The sequence below is a fragment of the Sarcophilus harrisii genome, chromosome 4 (genome assembly GCF_902635505.1).
Source record: "Sarcophilus harrisii chromosome 4, mSarHar1.11, whole genome shotgun sequence".
In the NCBI taxonomy this organism is placed as follows: domain Eukaryota; kingdom Metazoa; phylum Chordata; class Mammalia; order Dasyuromorphia; family Dasyuridae; genus Sarcophilus; species Sarcophilus harrisii.
The window spans coordinates 464,202,854-464,229,837 of record NC_045429.1 but is presented as its reverse complement, the minus strand read 5'-3'; the positions used below and the strand labels follow the sequence as shown (position 1 = coordinate 464,229,837).

General features: G+C 61.1%; 2 protein-coding genes across 2 annotated transcripts; both read right to left on the bottom strand.

Moving 5' to 3' along the window:
* Positions 1-2,465: 2,465 nt before the first annotated feature.
* On the bottom strand, positions 2,466-7,660 carry PTTG1IP (PTTG1 interacting protein; the record flags this gene model as incomplete). The annotated part of the gene is made up of 7 exons (XM_031968782.1): positions 2,466-2,641; positions 3,398-3,444; positions 4,230-4,295; positions 4,380-4,488; positions 4,877-4,985; positions 5,840-5,892; positions 7,402-7,660. Coding segments are annotated over 7 exons (687 nt in total), but the record flags the coding sequence as incomplete, so codon positions are not given.
* Positions 7,661-10,458: 2,798 nt separating this feature from the next.
* On the bottom strand, positions 10,459-26,052 carry ITGB2 (integrin subunit beta 2). The gene is made up of 16 exons (XM_031968337.1): positions 25,873-26,052; positions 21,587-21,647; positions 20,857-20,945; positions 20,435-20,618; positions 19,988-20,158; positions 18,062-18,303; positions 17,089-17,244; positions 16,561-16,656; positions 15,360-15,449; positions 14,942-15,082; positions 14,580-14,767; positions 13,730-13,974; positions 13,124-13,343; positions 12,431-12,633; positions 12,098-12,264; positions 10,459-11,472 (listed from the first exon to the last, which is right to left on the bottom strand). Exons 2-16 carry the CDS (start codon positions 21,642-21,644, stop codon positions 11,410-11,412), a joined length of 2,313 nt encoding a protein of 770 aa, XP_031824197.1. The 5' UTR covers positions 21,645-21,647; positions 25,873-26,052; the 3' UTR covers positions 10,459-11,409.
* Positions 26,053-26,984: the final 932 nt, after the last annotated feature.

The window sequence follows — 26,984 nt, the reverse complement described above, 5'->3', positions numbered from 1 at the left end:
AGGGCCAAACCTCTCCCCTTGGGACATTACTTTTCCCATCTGGGAAACGGGCGGCACTGGGCAATAACTTTCTGGGTTCTTAGAACTTTCCCAACAAGAAAAATAGCTTCCTCTCCTTTTCATCCCCCTCAAAAGGCTTCACATCCATTAAGAAAAAAAAACCCTCTCCCAAATCCCCTCCCCTCCCACAAATTCTTTTCCTCCCCAAATTAAAGGGCCAAACCCCAAAATGAACTTGTCTAAGGGAAAATTTCCCAAGTTTAATGAAACATGGGAAAACCTTTCTTTCTCTGATTAAACCCCTAACAAAATTACATTTCAATGCAATCCCCCCAAAAACCCAAGGCCAACAAACTAACGGGGCTCTTCACCCACATACAGTAAACCACACATTAAATGGGACATGGGCCTGTCTGGGACTTAGGGAGGGAAACCTTTCTCTCCTCCCCTCCTGCACTCCGGGGGCTGGGTAAACAGGGCTGGGGGTCCTGTGCCTCTAACTTGGTCTGGGGGAACATACAAGAAGGGCACCCCAAGGGGAAACCTCTCCCAAGGAAGGCCAAAGGGGTCCATGAAAATTACTTTCTTAAAATCACTGTCAGCAGCGCCAGGGAAAAGGGAGAGGGGAGGGAAACAACATCAGTTTGCCCGGCACGGACCCTCAAAAAGGTTTCTGGGCCTAGGTCCATCTCCTCTGACAACTCTGGGCGGGGGGACCCCGTTCTGTACCTGAGCAGATGGAGCCCAGGGAGGGGCGGGCAAGTCTCATTGCAAAATATTCATTCTGCGGGGCAGAGGCAAGATGGCGAAGGAAAGGCTGGGGTTTCCCTGAGCTTTTCCAAAGCCTCCTCCACACAACCTTAAGGAACATCTCAGCATGAATTCTGGACTGGCAGAAACAAGCAGAAGACAGAATAAAACACTATTCCAGCCCAGGCCAGCAGAGGGGGCAGGCGGGAGAGGTCCGTCTCACTGGGACGAGAACAGAGGGCAATTCTGGGCGGTCACAGCCAGCAGCCAGAGCGCTCAGCCCACAGACAGTGAGACCAGCTGGGCAACTTCTGAAGCTACGGGGCCCCAGGACCAGCCACGGGGGCCCAGGACCAGCCACAGGGCCTAGGACATACGACCCAGCACGGGTTCGGTTACAATCAACCTTTTTTATTTTGATTTCCCAAAAAGTAAGGCACTCCCCAGTGTGAGCATGAGCCTGTGGCCACAGGCTGGCCTCATATAGAAACAGACAGAAACAGAGCAAAGACACTTAAAAATCTGGGCTCCTCCGGACAAGGAAGGGTTCGAGGCCCAGGACCGCGTCAGGCGGCACTGGGCGCACGTTCAGGGCTCGCTGCTTCCCCGGAAGCCCTTCCTCCGCTGCTCCATCCACAAGGGGCACACTGTGCTCCATGCACGGGCAGCCGAGTAACTTGGGGAGGAAGGGTTCGAGAGGCAGCTTCTGGCAGCCGAGATTTTCAGCACAGGAAGGTTAATTCACAGTAAGGCCACTACATACGCCGTAAAAAGTGTTTTTAAAAAGAGTGCAAGGACTTGGAATGTTTGGAAGATTAAAAGCAGTTCTGAGTTGCGCTGCGTGCTAGCTTTGGGGGAGCCCTCTGCCTTCTCCACAGCAGGACGACACCCAACTTCCACTTCCCTGCGCCCAGGCTGGCCTTGATGGAGCTGGTTCCGCAGCACGAAAAAGGGGGGCTGCCACAATGGTCCCCACCGACTACCCTGGTCAGCAAGCCCAGCTCACTCCACCTGCCACCGCTCGCCACGGCCCAGCCCACAGAGGGGAGCGACAACCTTGGAAGGGGTGGCCAGGGGCTCCGTCCCCCTCCCAGGGGAACCGCTCCCTGGGCAGGGCAGGGGCCTGGGCCCACACACCCTCAATGGGCTCCTGACTCGGAGAAGGCACTTTTTTAGGCTCAGACGGTCGCTGCTCTTTGTCCCTGGGGCTGCCATCCGGTCCTGCTTCCAGGGCCAGAGAAATCTAACCCTGTTTCTTAGAAACAGAAGGGTCCGAAGAACCCCCAAACACCCCAACGCACCAATTCCGGTGGCCTTGTCAGTGCCACCTTTGCACTGTACTTCAGAGAAGCAAATGATCCCATGCCTGCGGCCGGAGGCTCCTTTGGGGGGAGACAAGCAGGGACGCCCACTTTTAGGGTGTCTGATCAAGGAGGGTTAGATGGTGAGGGTGACTTCAACCTGAACCGAGGCCTCGGTCTGAAAGAACAAACGGTGCTCACAAGGGCACGGCAGGAAGCCGAGAAAGGCACCAGAGCCAGTGGGTGGGGGTGGCCCGCCCCCTTCTGTGAGCAGGGCTGATCCAGGAGACAAAGGGGCTGGTCTGCATGGTGGGGGGGGGGGGGGGGGGGGGGGGGGTTGGAGCCGTGTCCACCGGGCCAAGGAGGAGGGCTTCTCTCAGAGTGTTTCACGGGCTACAAGAATTCTCCAAGGGCTATTGAACATAAGGCTCTTTACTGAAAGCATGGCGTTAATGGAGGCTGGGGCGGGCTTTCCTTGGTGTCTGCGGGGCTCGTCCAGGCAGAGAAGGTCCGGCCGCCTATGGCCCGCAGGGGGCTCCACGGGGGCTAGTTCTCGAATCTGGCGTAAGGATTCTGCTCTTTAAACAGGCCTGGAAACGATACATTCAGAGGACAGCCCAGTGACCCAAGGGGCAGAAAAACCCACTCAGCTTCCCAGCTCTCAGGGAGGGCTGGCGCCCAGACACAGCACCCGGGCAAGCTTAAACACACACTCGCACACTCACTCACACTCGGACACACACACGTCCCTGGAGTGAATGAGTCCCACCCAGACTCAGGAAGGGGGTCCAGCCTGACCACAAGCGTGCAGGGGAACCCACCGCCCATGACAGAAAGGCCTCCCCCCTCCTTCACAGAGCCTGTCTCTCCCCGCTGCTCGGACCATTCAGTCCGAGCCCTTCCTGTTTCCCCCTATGGCCACCAGAGACAGGGCTCCTGCCCTGGGGCCCAGCACCACCTCCTAGCGAAGGGTGGGAGCAGTGGGAAAAGCCAGGGTTTTGTGGGCCATCAGGACAGAGAAGGTGCCCAGACAAGGCCGGGTGCCCGCCCTTGGCACCCCCAGGCCCAGACCAGCGGCTTCTCCCAAAGCTTCCCACACAAGGAGAGGGAAGAGGGGTCTTCTGCCAGCTTCCCCCAGTGGCGAGGCTCGGGCAGCCCCAGCTTGTGAAGGCCGCCATCCTGCACCAGCCCACAGAGGGGGAAGTGCGGGCTGGGTATCTTGGAGCGCGGCCACTCCCGGACAGCTCCCTCCCCACGGGGCACCTCTACCCCCCCCCCCCCCCCCCCCCCCCCCCCCCCCCCCCCCCCCCCCCCCCCCACCATGCAGACCAGCAAAGGGCTCTCACCGTATTTCTTCCTGATTTCTTCATGTCTGGACTTCATCTCCGCTCTCCTGCAAGAAGGAAATCCGGTCATGCACCGAGAGCACCCGACTGTCCCTTTCTGTTTGCAGGCCCCGGGAGCGGACGCCCGCCCCCCATCGCCCCAGCGGGCCGGCACACCAACCCCCAGGCCTCAGGACCCGGGCTGGCTGCTCAGCACCTCCTCTCACCGGGAGCTTCGAGACTTCTGAACTCCCAGGAAATGGGAGACGCAGCGACCCCAGCGTGGGCGCACTGCAGCCTCCTTGCTGTGAGCACACGCCCTCTAGGTGGGCAGACCACTGGGGGTCTAACCCCATCTGACGGCCTGTGCTCCTGCCCTCCCTGGCCAGCTCTTCCCCAACGTCCCCCTCCTGCATCCCATGTCCAACTAGAGATTCCCCCAGTGGCCACCCAGGCCCCCGAGGCAGCAGGCAGGTGTCTGTGCTCGCAGCCCCTCCCCTCCCAAGCCTCTGAGGTCTCCGTTCTCCCCTGCCCGACCTCTGGGCACTGCCAGGCTGGATGCGGGCTCCACACGCCTGCGTCCTGGACTTCCTCTGAGGCTCATTCCTACAGCATCCCCAGCCAGTCTCACCCCCCCCCCCCCCCCACTGGTCCCACACCCCAGACCCTCCTTGGCTTGGGCCGGCCACCCTCCCAGCCTTGGGCTCCAGTCCGGGCCAGCCCTGAGAACCAGTGAAGAGAATGGCGTGATTCAGATCCAGCACAAATGCATCACAGAGACAGAGGCCGAGGCTGGAGTCAGCCCTGGAGGCCTGAGCTACCCCTGGAGGCCCGAGCGGGCTGGTGCCCTCACCTCTCCTCCTGCCGAACTCTTCTCTCTTCCCTCTCCCTGGCAGCGCGTTCCTCCTCTTTGTCGGACCTGCCGAGACCAAGAGTCACCGGTCAGCGGCTGCAGCTGCGGGCCCGAGCCCGGGCCCTGCCCCAGGTGCCCCCCAAGGCTTACCTGGGGTTTTTCTTTTTCCGGCAGCAGCAGCAGCAGCAGCAGATGGTGATCCCCAGGAGGAGGGCACCTCCCACCACCGACATGGCGATGATCAAGGCTTCGAAGTTCACTGGGACACGAGGACAGGCAAAGTGAAAGTGGCCCCGGGCACAGCAGGACCCCCCCAGCCCCTCAGGGTGCATACTGCAGCCTCCCGGCCACGAGCGCACCCTCTGCACCAGGGGCTAACCCCATCTGGCCTTTCCTACGGAAACGCTCCCCCCTCCTCACAGCAGGACCTTCCCCCGCTCACCGTTCCCTCGTGTTTCAGAGGGTAAGGTCCCTGAGCACAAGGCCTGACACCTCATAAATGGTCCCCGCCCGGCCTCGGCCTCCCTGTGGGCAGAGCACTCCTAGTGCCCAGGAGCCAGGAGGACCCCCCCCCCCCAACAAGGGCCCAAGGCCAGCCTTAAATGGGGACTGTGACCCCATGGCAGCAGAAGGGAGGGAGCGCTTACCCCAGCACACGCCCCATCGGGCAGAGCTCAGCTGGCAGAGCGAGCTGGGCGGCAGGATCTTCTGGACCGGATAGTCCAGGCAAGCATTATTCGTGTAGCACCAGAAGCACTAAAACGGGAGGGAACCGGAGCTGAGCGACCCTTGGCCTCCCCTCACGGGGACGTGCCTGGGAATGGGGGACGGGGCGGGCAAGGGAGAAGGAGGGAGGGGATCTGGCTCAGGAGCAGCCCTGGGGCGGGGAGCCAGGGGCACCGTCCTGTGGCTGTTGGGCCTGGCCCCGACTGGCCCCCCGCCGAGGGGAGCACCCCTCCCTCAGGAAAGCAGGAGCCTCTTCTCCCGGCAGATTCATAAGCCCGAAAGGCCTGAGGGCAGCACTCAGCCAGATGGCAACAACGGGGAGACTACCTCAGCCCCCCCCAAGCCTCAGAGCTCTGGTCTGGCACTGGGGACGTCTGGGGTGTCCCAGGAAAATCAGCACACTTGGCACAGATGCTCCAGGATAGGCCTCGGTCCAGCAGAACTGGCCTGGAAGAGCAGCCCGGAGTACAATTCTGCCCCAAGGGCCTGGGAGTGCCTCCCCCGTCCCAGAAAGAGCAGCCCCAGGGGTTGCCCCCCACCCCAGCCTGGAACCAGACAGGCCCCCGTCACTTAAATGGGCTCCTTCCGCGTCTGTGTTCAGTCTCGCCACCTGGACTGAGTGTCCTCAGGCCACGGGGCTGGCCTCGGTGCCGGGCCCTGCCCTGGACCCCACCAGGAGGTTCCTGCCAGAGCCAGAGCTTCCAAAGCTCCCTGGGTGCACAAAACCCCCTCTCCTAAGAGAAAACCCCAGGCTGGCTGACCACGTATCCACCTACCCCAACAAGTGCTTCTCAAAGGCCTGCTGGCCACGGGCTCCAGAGGAGCCCCACAGGGAGAGTGACCGGGGGGCGGCCTGGGACGTGGGGGAGGGCCTAAGCACTCACCGAGACGTTCTTCAGGCACTCGCTGCAGGATTTGTTCGTGTTCTCGGAGCAAGCTGGGGGGAAACAGCCTCCATCAGAAGCAGAGGAAGAATGGGGCCCACATTTTAATGGCCCCCAACTCCCCACTAAGGACTTACTGGCCTCAGAAAAGCCTCAATAGGTCACTCAGAGAATCCTGGGTTCAGGGCCCTCTGCTTTACAAAGGGGGAAACTGAGGCTCAGGAAGGGGCTGCCTCCAGGCTGGACTCTGCAATAAGCCTTGCAAGTTTTCTCTTTCCCAATGGACACAATCTGCCATATTCCCTCGCCTCCTCACACCCCCATGGAGAAAAAAGAGAACTGAGACTCTAACAAAAGTACAAAACCAACATCCCGACCTGCTGCAAAGCCCCGAGCCAGGACGAACCAGGCCATCCCTGGGACGAGCTAGAACAAGCCAGGATGAGACAGGCCAACCCCGGGATGAGCCAGGATGAGCCAGGCCAGCCCCGGGACGAGCCAGGCCATCCCCGGGACGAGCCAGGACGAGCCAGGCCATTCCCGGGATGAGCCAGGCCATCCCTGGGATGAGCCAGGACGAGTCAGGCCAGCTCCGGGACGAGCCGGGACCAGCCAGGACGAGTCAGGACGAGCCAGGCCAGCCCCGGGATGAGCCAGGACGAACCCAGCCAGCCCCGGGACGAGCTAAAACGAGCCAGGACGAGTCAGGCCAGCCCTGGGACGAGCTAGAACGAGCCAGGACGAGTCAGGCCAGCCCTGGGACGAGCTAGAACGAGCCAGGACGAGCCAGGCCAGCCCCAGGACCAGCCAGGACCAGCCAGGACGAGCCAGGCCAGCCCCGGGACAAGCCCGGCCTCTGCCTGAGAACTCTGGGCAGCCCCTGCGCTGCCCGGGCTTAGCCTCCCAGGGCTCCCCGGGAAGCCAGGATGAGGGAGCTGTCCCTCCAGCCCCCGGACGCTGTGGGCTAGGCCAGCCCAGGACCTGGGTCGGAGGCCACGCCCCCCGTTTCCTGGGTGAGGAGCCCCAGCAGGGGAGGTCCTCGAGGGCAGCCACGGGCCCAGCTTTCCCAGGGCTGGATAAAGCCTCGGGCTGAGCATGGGGCGAGTAACTCCCTTGTCAGGGTCTGAGGCCTCCCCCATAGAGAGAAGCGTGTGCATGTTGGGGGGAGAGGAGACAGGATCAGGACCCCAGAGGCACCTGGGGGAGGGTGGGACGGGACAAGAGCGGCCTGAGTAGGGCCGGGGACTCCAGAAGGACCCTGCGGGTGGGGGTTACACCCCCCCCCAAACATGGCAAACTGGGAGACTCGAGACATCCCCAAGGTCCCGTAAAGCCTCCGCCCTGGCGCCCCCAAAGTCCAAGCGTGATGGGAAGGAGCAGGGGGTGACGCGAAAACCAGGGAAAACCAGGAAGGGTCGCGGTGGGGGCGGGTCCTTCCCGTTGGGACCGGCGCGCCCCGCCCCCCTCCGCGCAAGCGCAGGGAGCCCCAGGAGATCCTCGACTCCCCCGCTCTCCTCCCGCGCAGGCGCAGTGCCCCACCCCACCCCCCTCCCCGCGCTCACCAGCGGCCGCGCTCTGGGCGGACACGGCCGGCCCGGACGGAGGCAGGAGGAGCGGCCACAGCAGCAGCAGCAGCGGCCCGAGCAGCGCGGCCCGAGCCGGGCCCCGGGGCTCCATGAGCAGGCGTTCCGCGGCTCTGCCGCTCACGGACGGGGACGCGGAGCAGCCCCAGGGACAGAGACGGACGCCGGCGGTCGCGGAGCCGGTCACCCCTGTCTGAGCCCCAGCCCGAGCTCGTGACTGGGCAGGCGCGGGGCGGGGGCGTCACTGCGCAGGCGCCGAGCGCTCCCGCGAGAGCCCGCCCGTCCCTGGGGGAGGGGGAGAAGGGGCGGAGCGCGATGTTTACTCTCCTCTCTCCGTGGGTCCCGCCGGACCCACCTCCTCCCCCGCCCTGCCTCCCCTAAGTACCTGCGGGGGCCCCCTCCCGGGCCCCTGCTGACCCGGTCGGCTTGGGGGGACCCGGCCCGGAGCCAGCAGGGGTCCGGGGGGGACCTTTTAAGCAGTTTCCTTGTCCCCGGGACCATGGGGGCGCCCCTTGGTACCCCCTGCGCGTCCCGGACCCCAGCCAGGAGGCCTGCGCTGGTGAGCGGCGTCCGCAGACACGCACAACTCCTTGTGGGCGCCCGCACAGAGCGCGAGGGCCCTGGGCTGGGCAGGGGCCCCTGTGGCAGGCGGCTGCGCCCCGGGCCGTCCCAATCCCCCCCCCTCCCGCAGCCTCGGGGGGCGTCGCCCTGGCCCGGAAGGGACGTGTCTGGGAGTGGGTCCTGAGGGGGGTCGCGAGCTTCCGACGCCAGGGCCCAGCGTCAGTGGGCCCGGTGCCCCCTTTCCCCTCCCCCAGGAGCGGGGGCACAAGGATGGCGCCCCCTCCCGGGCTGCCCCCCCCCCGCAGGTGCCGGGCGCGCCCGGGTCTCCCTGATCTCTCCTCCCCGGGTCCCCAGCGCCTGAAGGAGGCCCTGGGCTCAGGGGTGGGGCGCAAAGGAGGCAGCACCGAGAGCTGGGCGCATGTGCCCGGGAACGGGTCGGCTCCGAGGCCTGGTTCGGTCCTCCTGTGGCTCAGGGTCGGCTCGGAAGCTTGGCAGGAAGGAAAGCCCGGTCTGGCCTGTCCGTGTTGCCACGGAAGACCCAAGTGAGCTGGGCCACAAGCTGCTATACACACTCGGGCCCGGGGAGGGGTCAGGGAGGAACTCTTGTTCTGACCCTGAATTTGGAGGTGACCGAGCTGGAGGAGGAGGATGCGCCTCTTACCAAAAGGGACGGGGCAGGTGCCGCCTCGAGGGCAGCGCGCATTCTGGGAACCACGCTCAAAAAGTTACCAGACTGTGCTACCCTTTGACCCAACAATGTTACTACTGGGCTTATATCCCAAAGAGGCCTTAAAGGAGGGGAAAACACCTGTATGTGCACGAATGTTTGTGGCAGCCCTGTTTGTAGTGGCCAGAAACTGGAAACTGAGTGGATGTCCATCATGGAGAATGGCTGAAGAAACTGTGGTATATGATTGTTATGGAATATTACTGTTCTGTAAGAAATGACCAACAGGATGATTCCAGAAAGGCCTGGAGAGACTTACACGAACTGATGCTGAGTGAAATGAGCAGGGCCAGGAGATCATTATATACTTCAACAACAATACTAGATGATGACCAGTTCTGATGGACCAGGCCATCCTCAGCAACGAGATGAACCAAAGCAGTTCCAATGGAGCAGGAATGAACCAGCTATTCCCAGAGAAAGAACTCTGGGAGATGACTAAGAACCACTACATAGAATTCCCAATCCCTCTGTTTTTGTCTGCCTGCACTTTTTATTTCCTTCACAGGCTAATTGCACGCTATTTCTTTCTTTCTTTATTTTTTTATTTAATAGCTTTTTATTTACAGAATATATGCATGGGTAACTTTACAGCATTAACAATTGCCAAACCTCTTGTTCCAATTTTTCACCTCTTACCCCCCCCACCCCTTCCCCCAGATGACAGGATGACCAGTAGATGTTAAATACCTTAAAATATAAATTAGATACACAATAAGTCTACATGACCAAAACGTTATTTTGCTGTACAAAAAGAATCAGACTCTGACATATTGTACAATTAGCTTGTGAAGGAAATCAAAAATGCAGGTGTGCATAAATATAGGGATTGGGAATTCAATGTAATGGTTTTTAGTCATCTCCCAGAGTTCTTTTTCTGGGCATAGCTAGTTCAGTTCATTACTGCTCCATTAGAAATGATTTGGTTGATCTCGTTGCTGAGGATGGCCTGGTCCATCAGAACTGGTCATTATATAGTATTGTTGTTGAAGTATATAATGATCTCCTGGTCCTGCTCATTTCACTCAGCATCAGTTCGTGTAAGTCTCTCCAGGCCTTTCTGGAATCATCCTGTTGGTCATTTCTTACAGAACAATAATATTCATATACCACAATTTATTCAGCCATTCTCCAACTGATGGGCATCCATTCAGTTTCCAGTTTCTAACCACTACAAACAGGGCTGCCACAAACATTCGTGCACATACAGGTCCCTTTCCCTTCTTTATGATCTCCTTGGGATATAAGCCCAGTAGTAACACTGCTGGATCAAAGGGTATGCACAGTTTGATAACTTTTTGAGCATAATTCCAAACTACTCTCCAGAATGGTTGGATTTGTTCACAACTCCACCAACAATGAATTGCACTCTATTTCAAAGTCTGATTCTTTCTGTGCAGCAAAATAACTGTTCGGACATGTATCCATATATTGTATTCAGTTTATACTTTAACATATTTAACATGTATTGGTCAACCTTCCATCTGGGGGAAGGGATGGGGGGAAGGAGGGGAAAAGATGTTAACATGTATTGGTCAACCTTCCATCTGGGGGAAGGGATGGGGGGAAGGAGGGGAAAAGATGGAACAGAAGGTTTAGCAATTGTCAATGCTGAAAAATTACCCATGCATAGAACTTGTAAATAAAAAGCTATAAAAAAAAAAGAGGGCAGTTGTGGGCGGGAAGGGGTCGCCTGAGGGGGCCCAAGCGTGCTCCGGCTGCCCTGCCTGTAAGAAGTGAGGCTCATCCACCTGTCGGCATTTTAATAAAAGTATTTTTCACTAACAGAAGCACGGTAAAGTTGATCGGGGGCGTGCACGTATTTGCTGGTTCCCGCTTTGTCCGGCACCTACTGCACTGCGGCTTTGGTGCCCGAGGAGGCCCGAGGCATTCCCGGCCCAATCTGCAAAAGAGCAGCAGGTGCCAAGAGGAGGAACCGCCCGGGAGGCTATGCAACAGGGAGACTAGCGAGCGGATGTCCCTGCCATCCTTCCTTCCCCCCACTCATCGGCCCATCCGTCTACATCCACCCGTTGTCAGCACCACCCGAGCGTTCCAGTTGCTCTGCCACGGATTTTCCGATCTCCCAGTGGCCTAGATCCCCCTCAGTGTCGGGAGCAGGTGCCGAGTAGAATCTGGGGGAGGAAGTCCCTCCCGCCTCACTTTGGAGCGGGTTTGGCGGGTGGAGGGACCAAGCAGGAGAAGTATGGACGTCCGGTGGCCGACCCACAGACATGGAGGGCAGTGCTCCCTTGGTGGGTGAGGCGGGCACGCAGAGGGCACGGGCACAGAGGCCTGCCCGGGTTTGGTTTTTTCCCAGCTTCCGAACTGTTCAGCTCAGCAGCAGGTTCTCAGGGAAGGAGGGAAAAATCTTAACAAGAGCAGGGCCTGCGGGGTGGGCCCAGAGACAGGCCTGGAGATGGGACAGACACAGGCCCAGAGACAGGCCCGGAGACGGGTCAGAGACAGGGCTGGAGATGGGACAGAGACGGGTCAGAGACAGGCCCGGAGACGGGACAGAGACAGGGGCTGGAGACAGGGCCAGAGATGGGGCCCGAGACAGGCCAGAAGACAGAGCTGGAGATGGGCCGGATTGCGAGGGTCAAGACTAGTGCCGGGGCTCGGGAGGCAAGCGGGCCGCCGCGCTCCAGCCCAGGGTCTGGAGCTCTCTGCAGCTTTTTGGCGGGGCCGGCGGTCCCCTAGTTCTCTGCAAACTTGGGGTTCATCACAGTTGTCGTGGCGCTCTTGAAAAGGGGGTTGTCCTAGGAAGAGACGGGGAACACCGATTGTCAGGCAGGGCCACAGATGGTCTGCCAGGAGAAGAGAGGCGGCTCAGGGCCCACAGGGGGCACTGAGAACACGCCCCCTCCCTGCCAGCGGTGGGAGACCCCCGGAGAGAAGCCAGACGCCCCGAGTGCTGCTTGGTTCTGCTGGGCCACTGTTGCCTTCTGGTCTTGGGGTGGCTCTCTGGGTTGGGGGGACCGAAGGCAGCCCCTCCCCAACACCCCGTTATCCTTTGTTCTGCTGGCCCCAATATGCTCAGGTCTCTTGTGTCCTTCTGAGACCTCGGGGGTACCCGACCCCCCCAACCTTCACCAAGTCATTAGCAATGACTTCCAGCCTCCCCATAATCGCCAGCTACGTGCCCCCTCGCCCCCGCTGCGTCTGGTACCAAGGACCCCCCCGCCACGTCCAGCCCCGGCCCGCCCCCCCCCCTCCCTTGGGCGTCCTGCCTTCCTGGGCCAACCCTGGGGCGCCCTCCCTGCCTCACAGACACAGGGCCCGTTGGCTCTGCCAGGCTCTCCTTAGCTCCCGTAATGGAGCACTGCCCATGCCTGGCCATGGGTCCTCTGGGGGAGGGACCGCCGGGAGGGGGCAACCACTCACATTGTTCCACTGGGACTTGAGCTTCTCCTTCTCGAACCGCTTGTATTCCCGGAGGTCGCTGAAGTGCGTCAGGACCTTCCAGATGGCCAGCAGCAGCAGCCCGATGAGCACCACCCCGACCACGGTGCCCCCCACGACGGCAGCGATGTTGGGTCCCTCCACACATTCTGTGGAGCCATGGTGCCAGGGGTGAGGGGGCAGCCCTGGCCAGCGCCCATTCCCCCGAGCCAGGGCCCTCCCTTCCGGGCACCGCCCCCCCCCCCCCCAGGGACACCTCTTCTCTCCGGGCCCTCCCATGATAACAGCCGCCGCCTCGGGGGCCCCGGGCCTTGCCTTGCTCGTCATCCACGTAGATGAGGTACTTGTCGTGCCCGTCCAGCTGGTGCATGACGTAGGTCAGCCAGCAGCCGTCGGAGGCGCGCTCCTTGCAGGGTCTGCCCTGGATCGGGGACAGGGCCTGAGTCACACCGGGACAGGCCACGCTGCAGTTCTTGGCAAAGGGGCCAGTCTGGAACTTCATGCACTCGGCACACGAGCTGGGGAGAAGCAGGGGGCGCTGAGGCCAGGGGTGGGCGGGGGAGCTGTGACCAGGGCCGGGGAAGCTGAGGCCGGGGGCTATGACCAGGGCTGGGGGGGGGGGGCGGCTGTGACCAGGGCTAGGGGGGGGCCAGCTGTGACCAGGCCAGACGAGTCCTGCCTCCTGGGCTCCCTTCACCTCAGGCCAGAGAAAGGCCATGGGCAGAGCTGGCCCAGAGAAGCCTCAGAAGCCCAGGGCACTAACAAGCTTGGCCTGGGACTTCCCCTGCATGGGGCAACTGGAGGGGGTCCTTCAAGAAGCCCAGCTTGACAGGAGAGCCCCCCCAACCTGAGGGAGCCTCCTTGGCCCAGAGAAGATCCAGAGTGGGGGCCGGCCTCGGCCACTCCTTGGGCCCAGGAGGAGGCTCTCGGCTGGAGCCCTCAGCGCCCCCAGGGCCTCTGCCCACCTGTGCCCGCCCGCCCAGCCCAGCCCTCAGTGGGCACACTCACACGTAGAGGTTACAGGGGGACGCGCAGCCCGGGCAGTCCTGGCACAGCGGGCGCTGGTAGCCCGGGTCGCACTTGCAGACGTTGCACTCACACTTGCCCCGGCCGCTGCACTCGGAGTTGCGGATGTTCAGGCAGCCCCTGGTGGACTTCTCGCACTGGCAGGCGGAGCCCTCGAAGCCGGGCTCGCACTTGCACATGCCACAGTCACAGAAGCCCCGATCTGGGAGCCGAGAGGGGAGTCAGTGCCCCGGGCGGCCCCGGGCAACGAGCCCCCTCTCCCACTTGACAAGGGGGGCAGGAATAAGCATTTATGCAGCGCCTACTGCTTGTGAAAGACCTTCCCACAATTCATCAGCTCTCACTGATATTGCCCAAGGTGACTGCAGGGCTTGGCGAGGTAGGTGCTGCTTAGTGTAGAGCAGAGGAGCCTTTTTTAGTAGGGAGGGAGGGAGGGAGGGAGAGAGGAAAGGAAGGAGGAAGGGGAGGGAGGGAAGGAGGAAAGGGGGGAGGGAGGGAGCCCTTTTTTCCGTCTCCCCCCAGGACAGGGCTCCCCCGGCTGCCCCCAGGAAAGGCCCTGTTTCCCTGGCCCCGGGGCCGGCTCCTCACCTTTGCCCCCGCAGACCTGGCCCTCGTAGCGCTCACAGTTGATGTTGTCACATTCGCAGAATTTGCCGTAGATGAGTTTCTTGGGGATGTCACTGACGTAGCAGGTGCAGGTACCGCACACACAGTCCCCCAGGCCCGAGCAGAGCACCGAGCTGTTGTCCTTGCGGCAGCTGCCCTCCAGCTCCTGGTTGCTCTTACCCTGGGTCTGGCACTCGCAGATCTTGCCGGTGTGGCCCGGGTCACATCTGGGGGGGGACACAGCCGTGAGGGCGGGCGGCGGGGCCCTTCTCCGGAGTCCGGGCCCTTGTGCTGGGTCACTGGCTGCTCAGGCGCCCTCCCCCCACCCGTCCTGTGGTGATCCCCCTGGGAGCCCGGCGGCACCGGGGCCGGAGCCCTCCCTGTTCCCGATCTCCCCCAGAGTTCCGCACAAACCGGCCTTTTGGCTGCATCCCATTGCCAGCCTTTAGGCCTGTCCCGTCCCTGAGCCTGGAGCGCACTCTCCATTTTCTTTAAGACTCAGCTGGGGCACCCCGCTTGATCCCAGAACAGTCCCCCTAAGCCTTCCTGTGTGGAGGGGGCATTCTCCCTCTGGGCTGAACAGGGTGGGTCGGTCCCAGGCCGGGCACTGGGAGCCTCGTCCCTGCTCTCCCCGCTCCTCTCTCGACCTGTCTCCCTGGCTGTCCCCCTGTCCCTCTCTCCATGTGTTGTACAGTCCCGTGTGTTGTGTGCAGGGCCGGCGGGTGTCCCCGGGGGTGGTGAGTGTCCCGGGTATCCCAGGGGCGGCGGGTGTCCCGGGGCCAGCGGGTGTCCCTGGGGGTGACGGGTGTCCCGGGGGACCGCAGCCCCTCACCTGCATATCCCACACTCCACAAAGCCCTTGTTCCCGCAGTGCCCCCTGTTGAGCCTCTCCCCTTTACAGTCGCACTCGCAGAGCGGGAGCACCTGCACGGTGACCGTGTCCGTGAAGCCCAGGGGCCGGATGCTGAAGGTGTGCTCCTTGACGCACTCGGTGGCCGTCACCTTCACCTGGAAGGTGATCTGAGAGAAGGGGATGTCAGCCCTGGGCCGGGGGCGAGAGCTCAGCTTCTGAGGCCGGGGGGGGGGGGGGGGGGGGGGGGGGACTGTGCTCATTCAGATGCTCTCCCTGTCCAAAGAGACCAGCCGGGTGTCCTCCCCTCCCCCCCATCCGGCCCCTCCCTGGGGCCCACTCACCGGCACATTGATCTGGACCCCGTCGCAGTCCCCTCGGGGCTGGTCCACGCTGGACTGGCCATTGGTGCAGAAGGAGTCGTAGGTGATCCTCAGAGTGTCGGGGACGATGCTGTGGTCCACAAAGACCCTCGAGGACAGTTTCTGGGGATGGAGAGTGGGTCCTGAGCCAGTGGCAGCCCCGCCCCCGGCTGTGGCCAGGCTGAGATCCCCAGGCCCAGGGCCTTGGACCCCTCTGAAGCCTCATTTCTGGAGAAGCCCCTCCCCAGGGAAGGGGCACCACATGGGCCACACTGTCACCTTCATCAGGGACCGGGGCCCATCTGGGAGCGTGGGGGGGGGGAGCCCAGATGGGGGTCCCAAGCAGCGGGAAGGCCCCCAGCCCATCTGCTCCTGTGGGGCTGGTGCTCAGCCCACTTACATTGTAAGCGTTCTTAATCAGCTGGACCACATTACTGGAATCATCAGACAGCTCCCCGACAGCCGACTTGGGGATGATCTCCGTGAGCTTCTGCCGATTGAGAGAATCTGGGTCATGGTTGGGGAGCCAGTGCTGGCTCCCCCCACCAGGAAAGCCAGTGACGCACCCCATGAGGGGGGCTGGTGACGTGCCCCCATCAGGAAAGCCAGTGGCGTCCCCCCTACTAGGAAAGCTGGTGACGTGCCCCCACATCAGGGGGACTGGTGATGCCCCCCATCAGGGAAGCTGGTGACACCCCTCCCCATCAGGACCTTGGCAGAGTTGGGGGGGGCAAGAGGGCCACCCAGGGGACAGTCCAGTTGGGCAATGCCCCTGAGTCTTCTCATTGGAGCACATCTGCCCACATCTGTCTCCTGGCACTGAGGGCAAAACGTGGGGCTGAAGGCTTCCCAGTGGAAAGGGCCCCAACTCTAGAAATAGAAACCTGGGGTTCAAATCCCACCCCATGCTAGAGACAAGCCCCTGTTGCTGGTCTCTGGGGCTCAGCTGCTCTCTCTGTGGGACCCAAGTTCTCATCCCAAAACTAATCCAACCCCCATAATATTGCAGCCCCTTCTCTTTTGGGGCTCCTGTCCTTGAAAGGGACACAGTCCTGGAGTAATGGTGGGGACGCTCCCAAACCCATTCAGCCGTCCCCTTCCTGCTCAGTGGCCACCTTTCCCCATGGGCTCTGCTGGTTGGGAGCCCGAGCCCACACCAGCCCCTGTCCTGAGCAGCCCCTGGCCCATCACAGGGTGGAGGTGGGGGGGTCAGCTCCAGAGTCTCAGAAACAGGAAATCAAAATGCAGAGTGGGTGGCTGGCAGCCCCTCCCCTCACAGCCCCTCCCCTCACAGCCTCTCAGACACATCCTGTCCCTGTGAGAAGCCGGGCCCCACAGGGCCCAGGGAGAAGGGGGGGGAGGGGGGGGGCCTGCCTGCAGGGGGGCACTTGTAAACTAACCAGGTTAGACCAAGTCCTTTGTGTCACCTAATAGGAGCCTCCCAACAGCCTTGGGAGGGAGGAGTTGTGGTCACCACCCCCGTTTACTGAGGAGGAAACTGAGGCAAACGGGGTTGGGCCTTCCTGAGCCAAAGCCATAGAAACAAAGACAGTGATGAGGTTGGGGAGGGGGGCTGGGGACCCCAGTGGCCCTGCACTTACTTCATACGTGGAGACCATTTTTTTAGTCACAGCAAAGATGGGCTGGATGTTGTTTTCTGCCAGTTTCTGTGCCAGCTGCCCCACCGAGGGATAGTCCTAGGGAGAGACAGAGAGACAAAGACAGAGAGAGTGATGGAGAGAGACAGATGGAGACAGAGAGAGCAGACAGACAGAGATGGGGAGAGAGAGAGAGCACATGCACAGTGAGTAGTGAGCTGCACACACAATCACACACAATCACCAACACACCCGCACACAATCACACACAATCATAATCTCACACAATCACTATCACACTCACACACAATCATCATCACATCTGCAAACAGCCACACAACACAATCACAGAATCATACACACAATAATCACACTTATGATCACACATACAATCATCATTGTACCCGCGCACAACACGATCACAGGATCACACACACACACAATCACCATCACACTCACATACACACTCACAGCCACACAATCACACAATCACGGGCGCCATCCTCCGCCATAGGGCACGGAGACACTTACGAACTTGTTGCTGTCTTCATAGAGGTTGTTCTTCAGGTGACAGTGACCATCATTGGGTGTGAGGATGGCCCCCAGTTTCCCATCTCCCGCAAAATGGAAGCCGTCATCCGTGGCGTAGACCAGCAGCCGCGTCACATTGCGCCAGCCAATGTCATCCTGAAAAGCCCCAGCCAGGTCTGACCTGAGCGCCCACACTCCTCACAGTCCTCGTCCAGGTCACTTCCCATGCTTGGGCCCTTGGCTTTTGGCCCCAGGTCTCCCCCATTCTTCCATGAGCTCTCCTAGGGTGGAGGCACCTTTTTGCCTCCTTTAGCCACCCCAGGGCTTAGCATACTGTTGGTGATTAACAAATGCTTACTGGCTGACCATCTGAGTAGGGAAGGAGATGGAACCTTTTGGTGCCGGGGATGAGGGGTGGGGTGGGGGGTAGGGGAGGGGAAGGGGGGGGGGTTTGCAGCCTGTCAGCGGGCTTCATGGGGCCACTGCAGATGGAACATCCCTCTGGCCCACGGGGACCCGACACTCATGGGGACAAGCGGGGATCCCACCAGGTTGTGGAAGGGGGAGACCAAGGATCCCCAGTCAATCTGGTCAGGGACCTGGGGCTGATGGTTCTTGACTTGGGACAGGCTCTGGCCCAGGGCTCTGGGGGCACAAGGACTGAGGGGGCGCCATTGCTGACCCCCAGACCACCAGGGAATGGTCAGAGCAAACAGATGCTTTGGAGATGGGCACACTGGGCGCCAAGAGGGAAGGACTGGCTTTATGTCTGCCCAGCTTCATGTCTGCACTGCATGACCCTGAGGTTAATAGATGCGTGTGTCTGGCTGATGCCTCACACTTGAGGGCCCCAGCTTGCTTAGCCGGCCCCCCACTTCTGCACAAGAGCCCCTGGCCCACAGCAGACCGTTCCCCTCGCCAGGGCCCTGGGGGCCCAGCTCTCTGTGGTCTGCAGATGGCCCGGCTGGCTTACCTGGCAAACGGCCACCTGCATCATAGCATCCAAACCCCCCTCGGGCGCATCCAGGTTCCCAGAGATGAGCTGCTTCCCAACCTCAGTCTGAAACTGGTTGGAGTTGTCGGTGAGCTTCAGCACATGCTTGAAGGCGAAGGGGGGCTGGCACTGGGTGTCCTTGGACGGGCAGGGGTGCTTCAGCTTCTCGGGGTGTGTGTTAACAAAGGGCAGCACCGTCTTGTCCACGAAGGAGCCAAAGCCTGCGGGGGACCGGGGGTAGCGACATGCTGAGCTTGCCCACCAACTCTGGGGGCCTGGGAGGGATGGCCTGGCCTCCTGCCTCAAAGGCCAGACTCTGGGGGGCGGTGGACCTTGGTGCCCTCCGGCTAGGGGGGGGGGCAGACCCCGATGCCCTTTGGCTGGGGGGTGGATCCCAGTACCCTCTGGCTGGGGGGTGAGCCCTGGTGCCCTCTAGTTGGGAGGGAGACCCCAGTGCCCTACAGCTTAAGGGGGGGCGGACCCTGGTGCCCTTTGGCTGGGGGGAGGGTAGACCCCAGTGCCCTCCAGCTGTGAAGGCACAGACCAAATGTGGATCAACTGCTGCTATCATCTGTTTCCCTCAGGAGTCCCTGGCATGGGTGATGAAGTCCTGCCAAAGGCTACTCCCCTCATTGATGCATTGTTGGTGGAGTTGTGAACAAATCCAACCATTCTGGAGAGTAGTTTGGAACTATGTTCAAAAAGTTATCAAACTGCGCATACCCTTTGATCCAGCAGTGTTACTACTGGGCTTATACCCCAAAGAGATACTAAAGAAGGGAAAGGGACCTGTATGTGCACGAATGTTTGTGGCAGCCTTGTTTGTAGTGGTTAGAAACTGGAAACTGAATGGATGCCCATCAGTTGGAGAATGGCTGAATAAATTGTGGTATATGAATATTATGGAATATTACTGTTCGGTAAGAAATGACCAACAGGATGATTTCAGAAAGGCCTGGAGAGACTGACACGAACTGATGCTGAGTGAAATGAGCAGGACCAGGAGATCATTATATACGTCAACAACAATACTATATGATGACCAGTTCTGATGGACCAGGCCATCCTCAGCAACGAGATCAACCAAATCATTTCCAATGGAGCAGTAATGAACTGAACCAGCTACGCCCAGAGAAAGAACTCTGGGAGATGACTAAAAACCATTACATTGAATTCCCAATCCCTATATTTATGCCCACCTGCATTTTTGATTTCCTTCACAAGCTAATTGTACAATATTTCAGAGTCTGATTCTTTTTGTACAGCAAAATAACGGTTTGGTCATGTATAAAAAAAAAAAAAAAAGCTACTCCCCTGTTCACCAACAGCCTCCCCAACCTCGGCCTTGGTGCCCTGTGAGCTTCTGCAAGGTTCTGCAGGCCTCCCATTCACCGGGAGCAGGCCAGGGCCAGAGCAGGAAAGCAGAAACCCTCGGTCCTTCCTGTGGGTGTCCTGGAGTATGGCCAGGGTCTCGCCCATAGTTCTGTGGGGCCGGGCCCGAGTCCGGAATATTTGGAGGGCCCAGAAGGGCAGGACAAAGCCACTCAGAGAGGGGGGCAAGATCTGAGCTGGCTGCAAGGGCCTTGGATTCAAATTCCACCTCAGCCTCTCCTTAGCTCTGTGTCTCGGGGCCAGATGGCCCCCCCTGCGCCTCAGGAGTCGCATCTAGAACATGGGGGAATGGCCCCCTCTGGCAGCCCTTTTTAGCTCAAGATCTCTGGAACCCTAATGATCCTACAGGCCCCGACATCCTGAATCACTGTGGGCAGCGAGGTAGGGGTGGCGGGGACCCCCAGTAAGCAGCCACTAGGGACAGAAGGCCCAGCTCCAGGTGCTGCCCCCTCCCCGTACCCACCACCCCCTCCCCACACTCACTACTCCCTCCCGTGCTCCCTGCCCCCACACCTATGCGGCCGGACTCCGTGATCTCGTTCAGTGCCTTCAGCAGGTTGCCCCCCAGCTTCTTTACGTTGATCAGGTCGTCGTACATGGAGTAGGACAGGTCCATGAGGTAGTAAAGGTCGATGGGGTAGCCCTTGGCACGCCGAAAGGTCAGGTTGAAGGCGGCAGCCTGACCTACCCGGGGAAGGCAAGCAGGGGCTTGGTGGGGGCCTCGACTCCTCGTGGCTGGTGGCTACCTGAGCTCTCCTCTAAAAGCCGTTGGGGTGCCCATGGGGGCACCTCCTGGCCCTGAGGCAGCAGCCCCTGCCTGCCCCTCCCTCCCTCCCTAAGTCCCTGCCCCTCCCCCTAACCCCCTCCCTGCCTCTCCTTGGGAGAGGACATGGGCCATGATCAGAAACTCGGACCCTTCTGCCCCAGACCCGGTACCCGGCGGGCCCCGGCGAGCCCCACCTGGCCGCAGACGGAGCTGGACGTTCTGAGGCGTCAGCTGGGGCGTGGGGGGGCCGGGCGGGTCGGTCCGGGGGTTGACGGCGCTGCGCGGGTCCACGATGTCGCGCTCTTTGCAGCCGCTCTGTAGGAGCTGCTGTCGGGTGTCGCAGCGAATGGAGTCGGACTCGCCTCTCTCAGCAAAGTTCTGGGCAAAGAGACCCGGACGGGTCAGGGGGCGATCCCGGGCCACCGGCCCCGCCTAGATGTGGAGCCTCAACCAGCCCAAGGCGTGGGCGCACGCGCCCGGGGCTAGGGCGAGAGGAGGGCCGGCCCTTCCCCACGGCTTCTGGGGGGAGGGGGGGGGCGGCAGGGGTTGAGAGCTCTCCCTCCCCCTTCCCCTCCCCCCTTCCCCACCACTTAGCACCGCCAGCATGGCATCTTACCAGCTTCTTGCACCAGGCGCAGCCCGGCCCCAGGCGGATGCACTCTTGGCAGGTGCTGACCTTGTACTTGGGACATTCCTGGGAAAGGGCTACAAGAGAAGGAGATTCTGGCCAGGGAGGCTGGCTTGGAGGCTGCCTGGGGGGGGTGGGCTGGGGAGACCTGATGCGGCCGCCTCGGGGCAGGAGGGCTTTTCAGCTTGGCTCCGGCCCCTCCGCCCTCCGCCCTCCGCCCTCCGCCCTCCGCCCTCCGCCCGGCCCCTCCGCCCTCCGCCTTCCCCACCTCCGGCCAGACGACCTCTGGTTCCTCAGAGGCTCATGGGGCCGTTGCTGCGACCCAAGCCGCGAGAGCCCGGGTTCTGGGTCCTGCCGCCCCTGGGGGTGTTTGTTGTCACAAGGGTTTTGTTTTTCTTCTTAGAGGGGGCATAAGGAAGGGCAGATGAGGGAGGGGACACGGGGGAGGGGGCATGGGGAAAGGGCATGGCGGAGGGAGGGAGCAAAGAGATTTTTCCAATGACAAGACCCAAGAAAGTCAATTCTGCGCGGGTTGAGTGGCCGGAGTCCCCGAGGTCCCCAGTCCCCGTCCCCAATCCCCAGTCCCGGGCCAAGTGGATGTCCAAGCTCCCTCCCACTGCACCCGCGGCCCAATCCCGGGCCGGTCAGCACCCCATCGGACTGCCGGGCTTTTTCCCAATTCAAAGCAAAAAGTCAAAGAAAGTCCCCAGGATCTCACCTGGCGGGATTCCCAGCAGCCCCAGCAGGGAGAGGAGCAGGAGGCTTCTGCCAAGCATCGCCTGCAAGACAGGAGGAGAGCCGGGTTATGAGTGCGGATCCCGCCACCGCGGCTTCTGGCAAGCCCACAGGAGGGGCAGTGGGGGCGGGGACATGAGAGGGCCAGGCCCCTGAGAGGGGGAGGGGAGCTTGGGATCAAGACCCTGAAATGGGGGGGGGGGCGCTTTGTGAGGGGAGGCCGGCTCCCGCCGACAAGTGGCCCCCCAGGATCCGGGGACGCCCCCCAGCTCCCGGGCTAGATCTGAGGACCCCGACGCTAGAAAAGGGGAAGTGAGGAGTGTTGGAATCTTTACAAAGTGGTAAGCCATTAGAGTTGATAGAGACAATAATTATCTAACTTAGCTGGTTCAATATGATTGATTTGATCTTGGAAGGAGATGTTTTGGGCCAGAACTTGAAAGAAGGTACTGACAGAAACGATGCTTGTGTTCATACCTTTAGAGAGCTTCTAAGTATCTAAGTACTCAATGGAATTCACACATTCAGGCTTAGTATAAGATATCCGAATTCACACCTCCCTCAGGGCCAGAGAGCACTCTGGGACATAACCCAGAATCCCTCTCTCTCCAGAAGGAGGAGTTAACCTTTGGGAGATCACATATATACAGGAAGCTCTTAGAGCTTGAGAGAGTTTTTCTTGGGAACATTGACTGGGGTTGGAGAGGAGCACTCTGGGAGGAAGCCCACAAGCCCTGTCTTCAAGGCAAGAGATTCATTGCATCTTCCACCTTGGTGCTGGCCGGAGGCTGGAGAAAGCAGAGGCAGAAGCCAAGGACAAAACTGCAAGAGCTCTTGGAACCAAGCAGAGAGAAAGGCCTCTGAGCTAACCGGGCTCTATTGAAGGACACAATGAAAGATCTGAACTCTTATCACCTGACTGTGTTTTGGAAAAAGAAACACCAACAGAGGAGACAGTCGTCTGGGGCAGCTCAGACGGGAAGCCTCCGAGGGACCTCCCAGGGGGCAGAACAGGCGCCCCCACTCAGCCCATCCCCAGCGAGGGGGGGAGCGGACACAGGGACAGCCTGAGCCCACGGCCAGTTCCTTGTGTGAGAAAAGGGTGGGCTCCTGCCCAAGCGCCCCGGGGCTTTTCCGCGGCCACCTTTCCAAGTCGGGCAGCGCTGGTGGAGCACACCGGGAGCAAGCCCGGAGCCTGGGAGGCTAGGGGGGGGTCACCGAGCGGCCCGGCCAAACCCGAGAGATGGGGGGGCCCACTGCACCGAGGGCCACCCTTGGGGCAGAAAAGAAGGCCGGGAGTGAGGGTTCCCAAGGGTGGCGGCCTCGGTGCTCCCCCCCCTTCCCAAGATGCTCCCCTGCTTGTGGGGGGACCTGCTGCTCCAGGAGGGAGGGGGGCTCAGAACCAAGCCCACCAGAACTGGGATGTCCAACAGTCCCCCCAAACCGCTTCTAAACATGTGTGAGCAGGGTAGCCTCGTGGCTGGTTAGGCACAGGCAGGGGCTCTGCTTTCTGTTACCACCGGACCCAACCTGGGGCCCCCATAATTAGACCGCCCTACTATGAGACAGACACAGAGAGGGAGAGACACAGAGAGGGAGAGACACAGAGGGAGACACAGAGAGAGACAGAGAGAAACAGACAGGCCAGACTTCTGGGCCGAGCCTGGAAGGCACTTCCCCCACGTGCCACCTGTGCCCAGATGGTGCCCGTGTGGCCTGGCAGGCATTCCCAATGAGACGCTGCAGTGGGAAACAGGGGAGCGTCCCCTGGGCTGGATCCTGACGGCACATGTGGGCACATGGGCACACGCCAACCTGTCTCACGATGCCCACATGACCCCCCGGGGCGGACGACCAGCCGAGCCCCCCCGCTGCTTTACTATCTGTGACCCCAGGCGAGTCGTGCCTCAATTTCCTCATCTGTTAGTGGGACTCAGGCCCCCAGTCTCTCTGAAGACCCAGGCTCCCGTGGGCACACTGGCATTTGACAGGGCACAGTCCCAGAGGCCCAGCTAGCTTCTGCCAGAGGCAGGATTTGAATCCAGCTCTCAACCACCCACACGGTCAGGTTCTTCCCAGCTTCCGTGGGACGGACAAGCAGCCTCCCAGCCACTAATTAAAGATGCCCTGAGATCCGCCCGCGCCCACCAAGCTGCTGCCGGGATTTGGGCTTAGTCTGTGCCGCCAGGGGAAGGCCCCTGGTGCATTGTTGGTGAGCATTATGGCGGAATCAGGAGAAAAGGAGCTAAACTGCGCTCCCCACCCTGGCCCAGCGAGGGCATGAGCAGTGGTCCAGCCCCAAGAGGCTGCAGACCCACCCACTTATTGCTGCTCGGCCCCAGAGTCCTGCTCCCGGCCTTCATTCTGAGCCAGGCTGCCTCCTGCCCTCTGACCTGGCCCGGGCCGCCTCCCTCCCCTGTGACTGGGCGCTGCATGGCCTTCAGGGGCTCCCCACTGACATGCGGCCGCTTCTCACCCCAGGAGAGGGCAAAGGCCCAGGCCGCTTCCCCTTTCCCACGGCCTGAGGGAGTGGGACCTCCTCTTCCCCCCCCCCCCCCCCGCCCCCCAGCTTCCCAGGATGGTCTCCTGGAGTCTCCAGCTTCCCCAGGCCAGGAACCCTGCAGCCAGCCTCGAGTTCTCGGGCCAGCCCGGGCTGGCCCCAGCCTTTGGGACCTCTCCCGCTCCCTCCTGTGACTCTGCAACTGTGCACCGCAGGGATAGCGGCCCTCTGGGAGGCTCAGCTTCGCCAGGGGTGAGTCACAAGTTCCTCCTCTGGCCAAGCCGGCCTGAAGCAATACAGGAAGGAGAGGTCGTTGCCCTGGAGGCCGGAGGGCTCTGGGGCTGGCAGGAGGGAGGCCCCGGCAGGGTCTCGCAGCTCCCCCGTCCCCAGGGTCCCTCCCTGCCCCGCCACTGTCTCAGTAACAGGGGTTGCTGCCCAGGAGGCCGAGGGCTGAGATCTGGAGGCTCAGAGCTCAAGGCCGTGCTCAGGGCTCACCCAGGCAGCAACTGCCAAAGGCGGGATCCGAACTCGGGCCTTTCTGACTGGGCCCCCTTGGTGGCCGTCCACTCTCCCTCGACCCCAGGCACAGCCTGGAGCCTGGCCGTCCCCGGCCCCAGATCCGGCGGCCCGCGAGCTCCGTTTGCCCGTGGCCTTCCCTGGAGTGCGAAGCGGAAGGGCCGAGGCCCAGGAAGCCACCAAGAGGGAGGGATTCTGGGCCACGAGCATGAGCCGAGGCTGCCGCTCGGCTGGGACCTCAGCTTTCCCATCTGGAAGATGGGCCGGGACAGAGGGTCTCTGAGGTCATTTCCTGCATCAGCCTTCGGGGCCCACCCACATTGGGGCACATATTGTTGGCAGCTCTGAGATACTGGGGATCTGGAGCTGGGAGGCTGAGAGGCTGGGAGGGGAGTAGGAGGTCAGGGAGCTGGGAGGAGGCTAGGGAGCTGGGAGGCTGGGGGGCAGCAGGAGATGCAGATCTTGCTGAGCAGAGCCCACCCATAGCTGCTCCCCTGACAGCTTCACACACCCCCAGAGCAGACCTGGACAGGGGGATCTCCGCTATAGGGAACAGGCAGTGGTCAGAGAAGCCGGAGAGGGCACTGCCGTGGGCCCCGGGCCTGTGACCAGGATCCTGCTGCTCGCACTCGGGGGTGACGGTTCTGCCCCTTACTGCCACCCGCCTGTCTGGGCGGCCTCAGTTGTTCCACATGTAAAGCCCAAGCTGGGGATTAGACCGTCCCCAGGATGACCCCCTTCCTGAAGATCCGGCACTCGCCCCCTCCCAGACGAGGTCCAGGCCGAGCTTGATCCCCTTGTTTGTCCCAAGATCCTCCTTCCCCTCCCCCAACTTCCAGGGCCCTCTCCCATCCAGCGGATCTCAGATTCCCTCCCCAATTGGGGGGCAGGGCAGGGAAATGGGGGGCAGAAGCCAGAGGGCCTGCTGGGCTTCACAGGTCCTGGAAGTAGCAGTCACCCTAGGCTGCCCCTAGGAGGCAAAATGTGGGAGGACTCCCATATTTGGGGAACAGCCGGGCACTCCCAGCTGGCATGCCCCCTCCCCCTGCCCCGCGCTGCCCACATCGTCCACTGAGGGCGAGGGGAGAGCCTTTCTGCCCTTGCCCTCTCCCTTGGAGGCCCATCCTGGAGGCCCCTCCCTGGCCTTCGGGGCCTCCCCTTCAGGCTGGCTCAGGAGGAAGGAGCTGCCCAGAGGGGGGGATGCAGCCCCGGGCCAGACTCCCCAGCCCTCCCCCAAGCCTCCCAGGCCCTACCTGGACACCAGCTGCCCCGGGGTGGCCCTCTGGCTGGGACGGGGGCTGCTCCAGTTGCAATCTGGGCCCAGAGGAAGGGCTGTGCTTCAGGGCTCTGCCGAGGGCTGACTTAGTGTTGCCCAAGTGCAGAGGAAGTGGAGCCCAGAAAATGGTGTAGGCGGGAGAGAAGAGGAAGCGCCCCCCCAGCATTGCGAGAGGGGAGGGGGAGGATGGGCCAGGGCCCGGGAACCCCTCCCTCCCCCCTCGCCCAAGACTCCGAGACTGAGCCAGGCCGGACCTCCGCGACCGCAGGCCGGCAGCCCTGACCAAATACCCCGGCCGCACAGAGTCCCACATCCAGACTGCTTGAATACCCTCCACTGACAGGGAGCTCACTATCTACAGGCAGCCGATTCTGCCTCTTAGCAAGATTGTTCTTGGGCAATACCTGGGCCGTCGCAGTAACCATATTTCCACAGTCATGTTGCAAAAGAAAAATTAGAACAGAAGGAAAAAAAAACAGGAGAAAGGGGGAAAACCCCCAAAGTTGAAGATAGTCTGCTTCTCTGTGCATTTAGTCTGCGTAGCTCTCTCTGACACGGATGCTGTTTCCCACAAGTCTACTGGGATTGTCTCGGATCGGGAGGACGATGTTGCCGTGTCTGGTGTTCTCCTGATCTTGCTCGCTTCATCGGCATCAGCTCACGGAAAGAAGACCAGCTCTCTCTAGCTCCCTATAGAGCTGCCCCAAAGGCAAGTCCAGTCAAACAACTTAAAGGAACAGGAGAACCAAATAGGGGAACTGAGGCCCAGATCGCACACTAACTTAGCTGAATGGCTGAACCTAGATTCTCTCGCTTGTGGTTCTTGGACCCAGGTGGAGCCGAACTAGCCCTGAAAGAACCAAAATAAAGAGCCTGCAAAACATGCCGAAGAGAAGTAGATCAAGAAGAAACTCTAACCCTACTCTGTCCATCCTCCGCACAGATGGAAGAACTAGAAACAAAAACCCAGGACTCGAGAGGCTGGCTGAGCTGCCCAGAGAACCAAGTAAGGCTCTCACCAGTGGGCTCAGTCCTGTGCCAGCGGGCACAGGCAGTGCTGGAGGCAACCGCAGGAGCTCGCGCTCACCC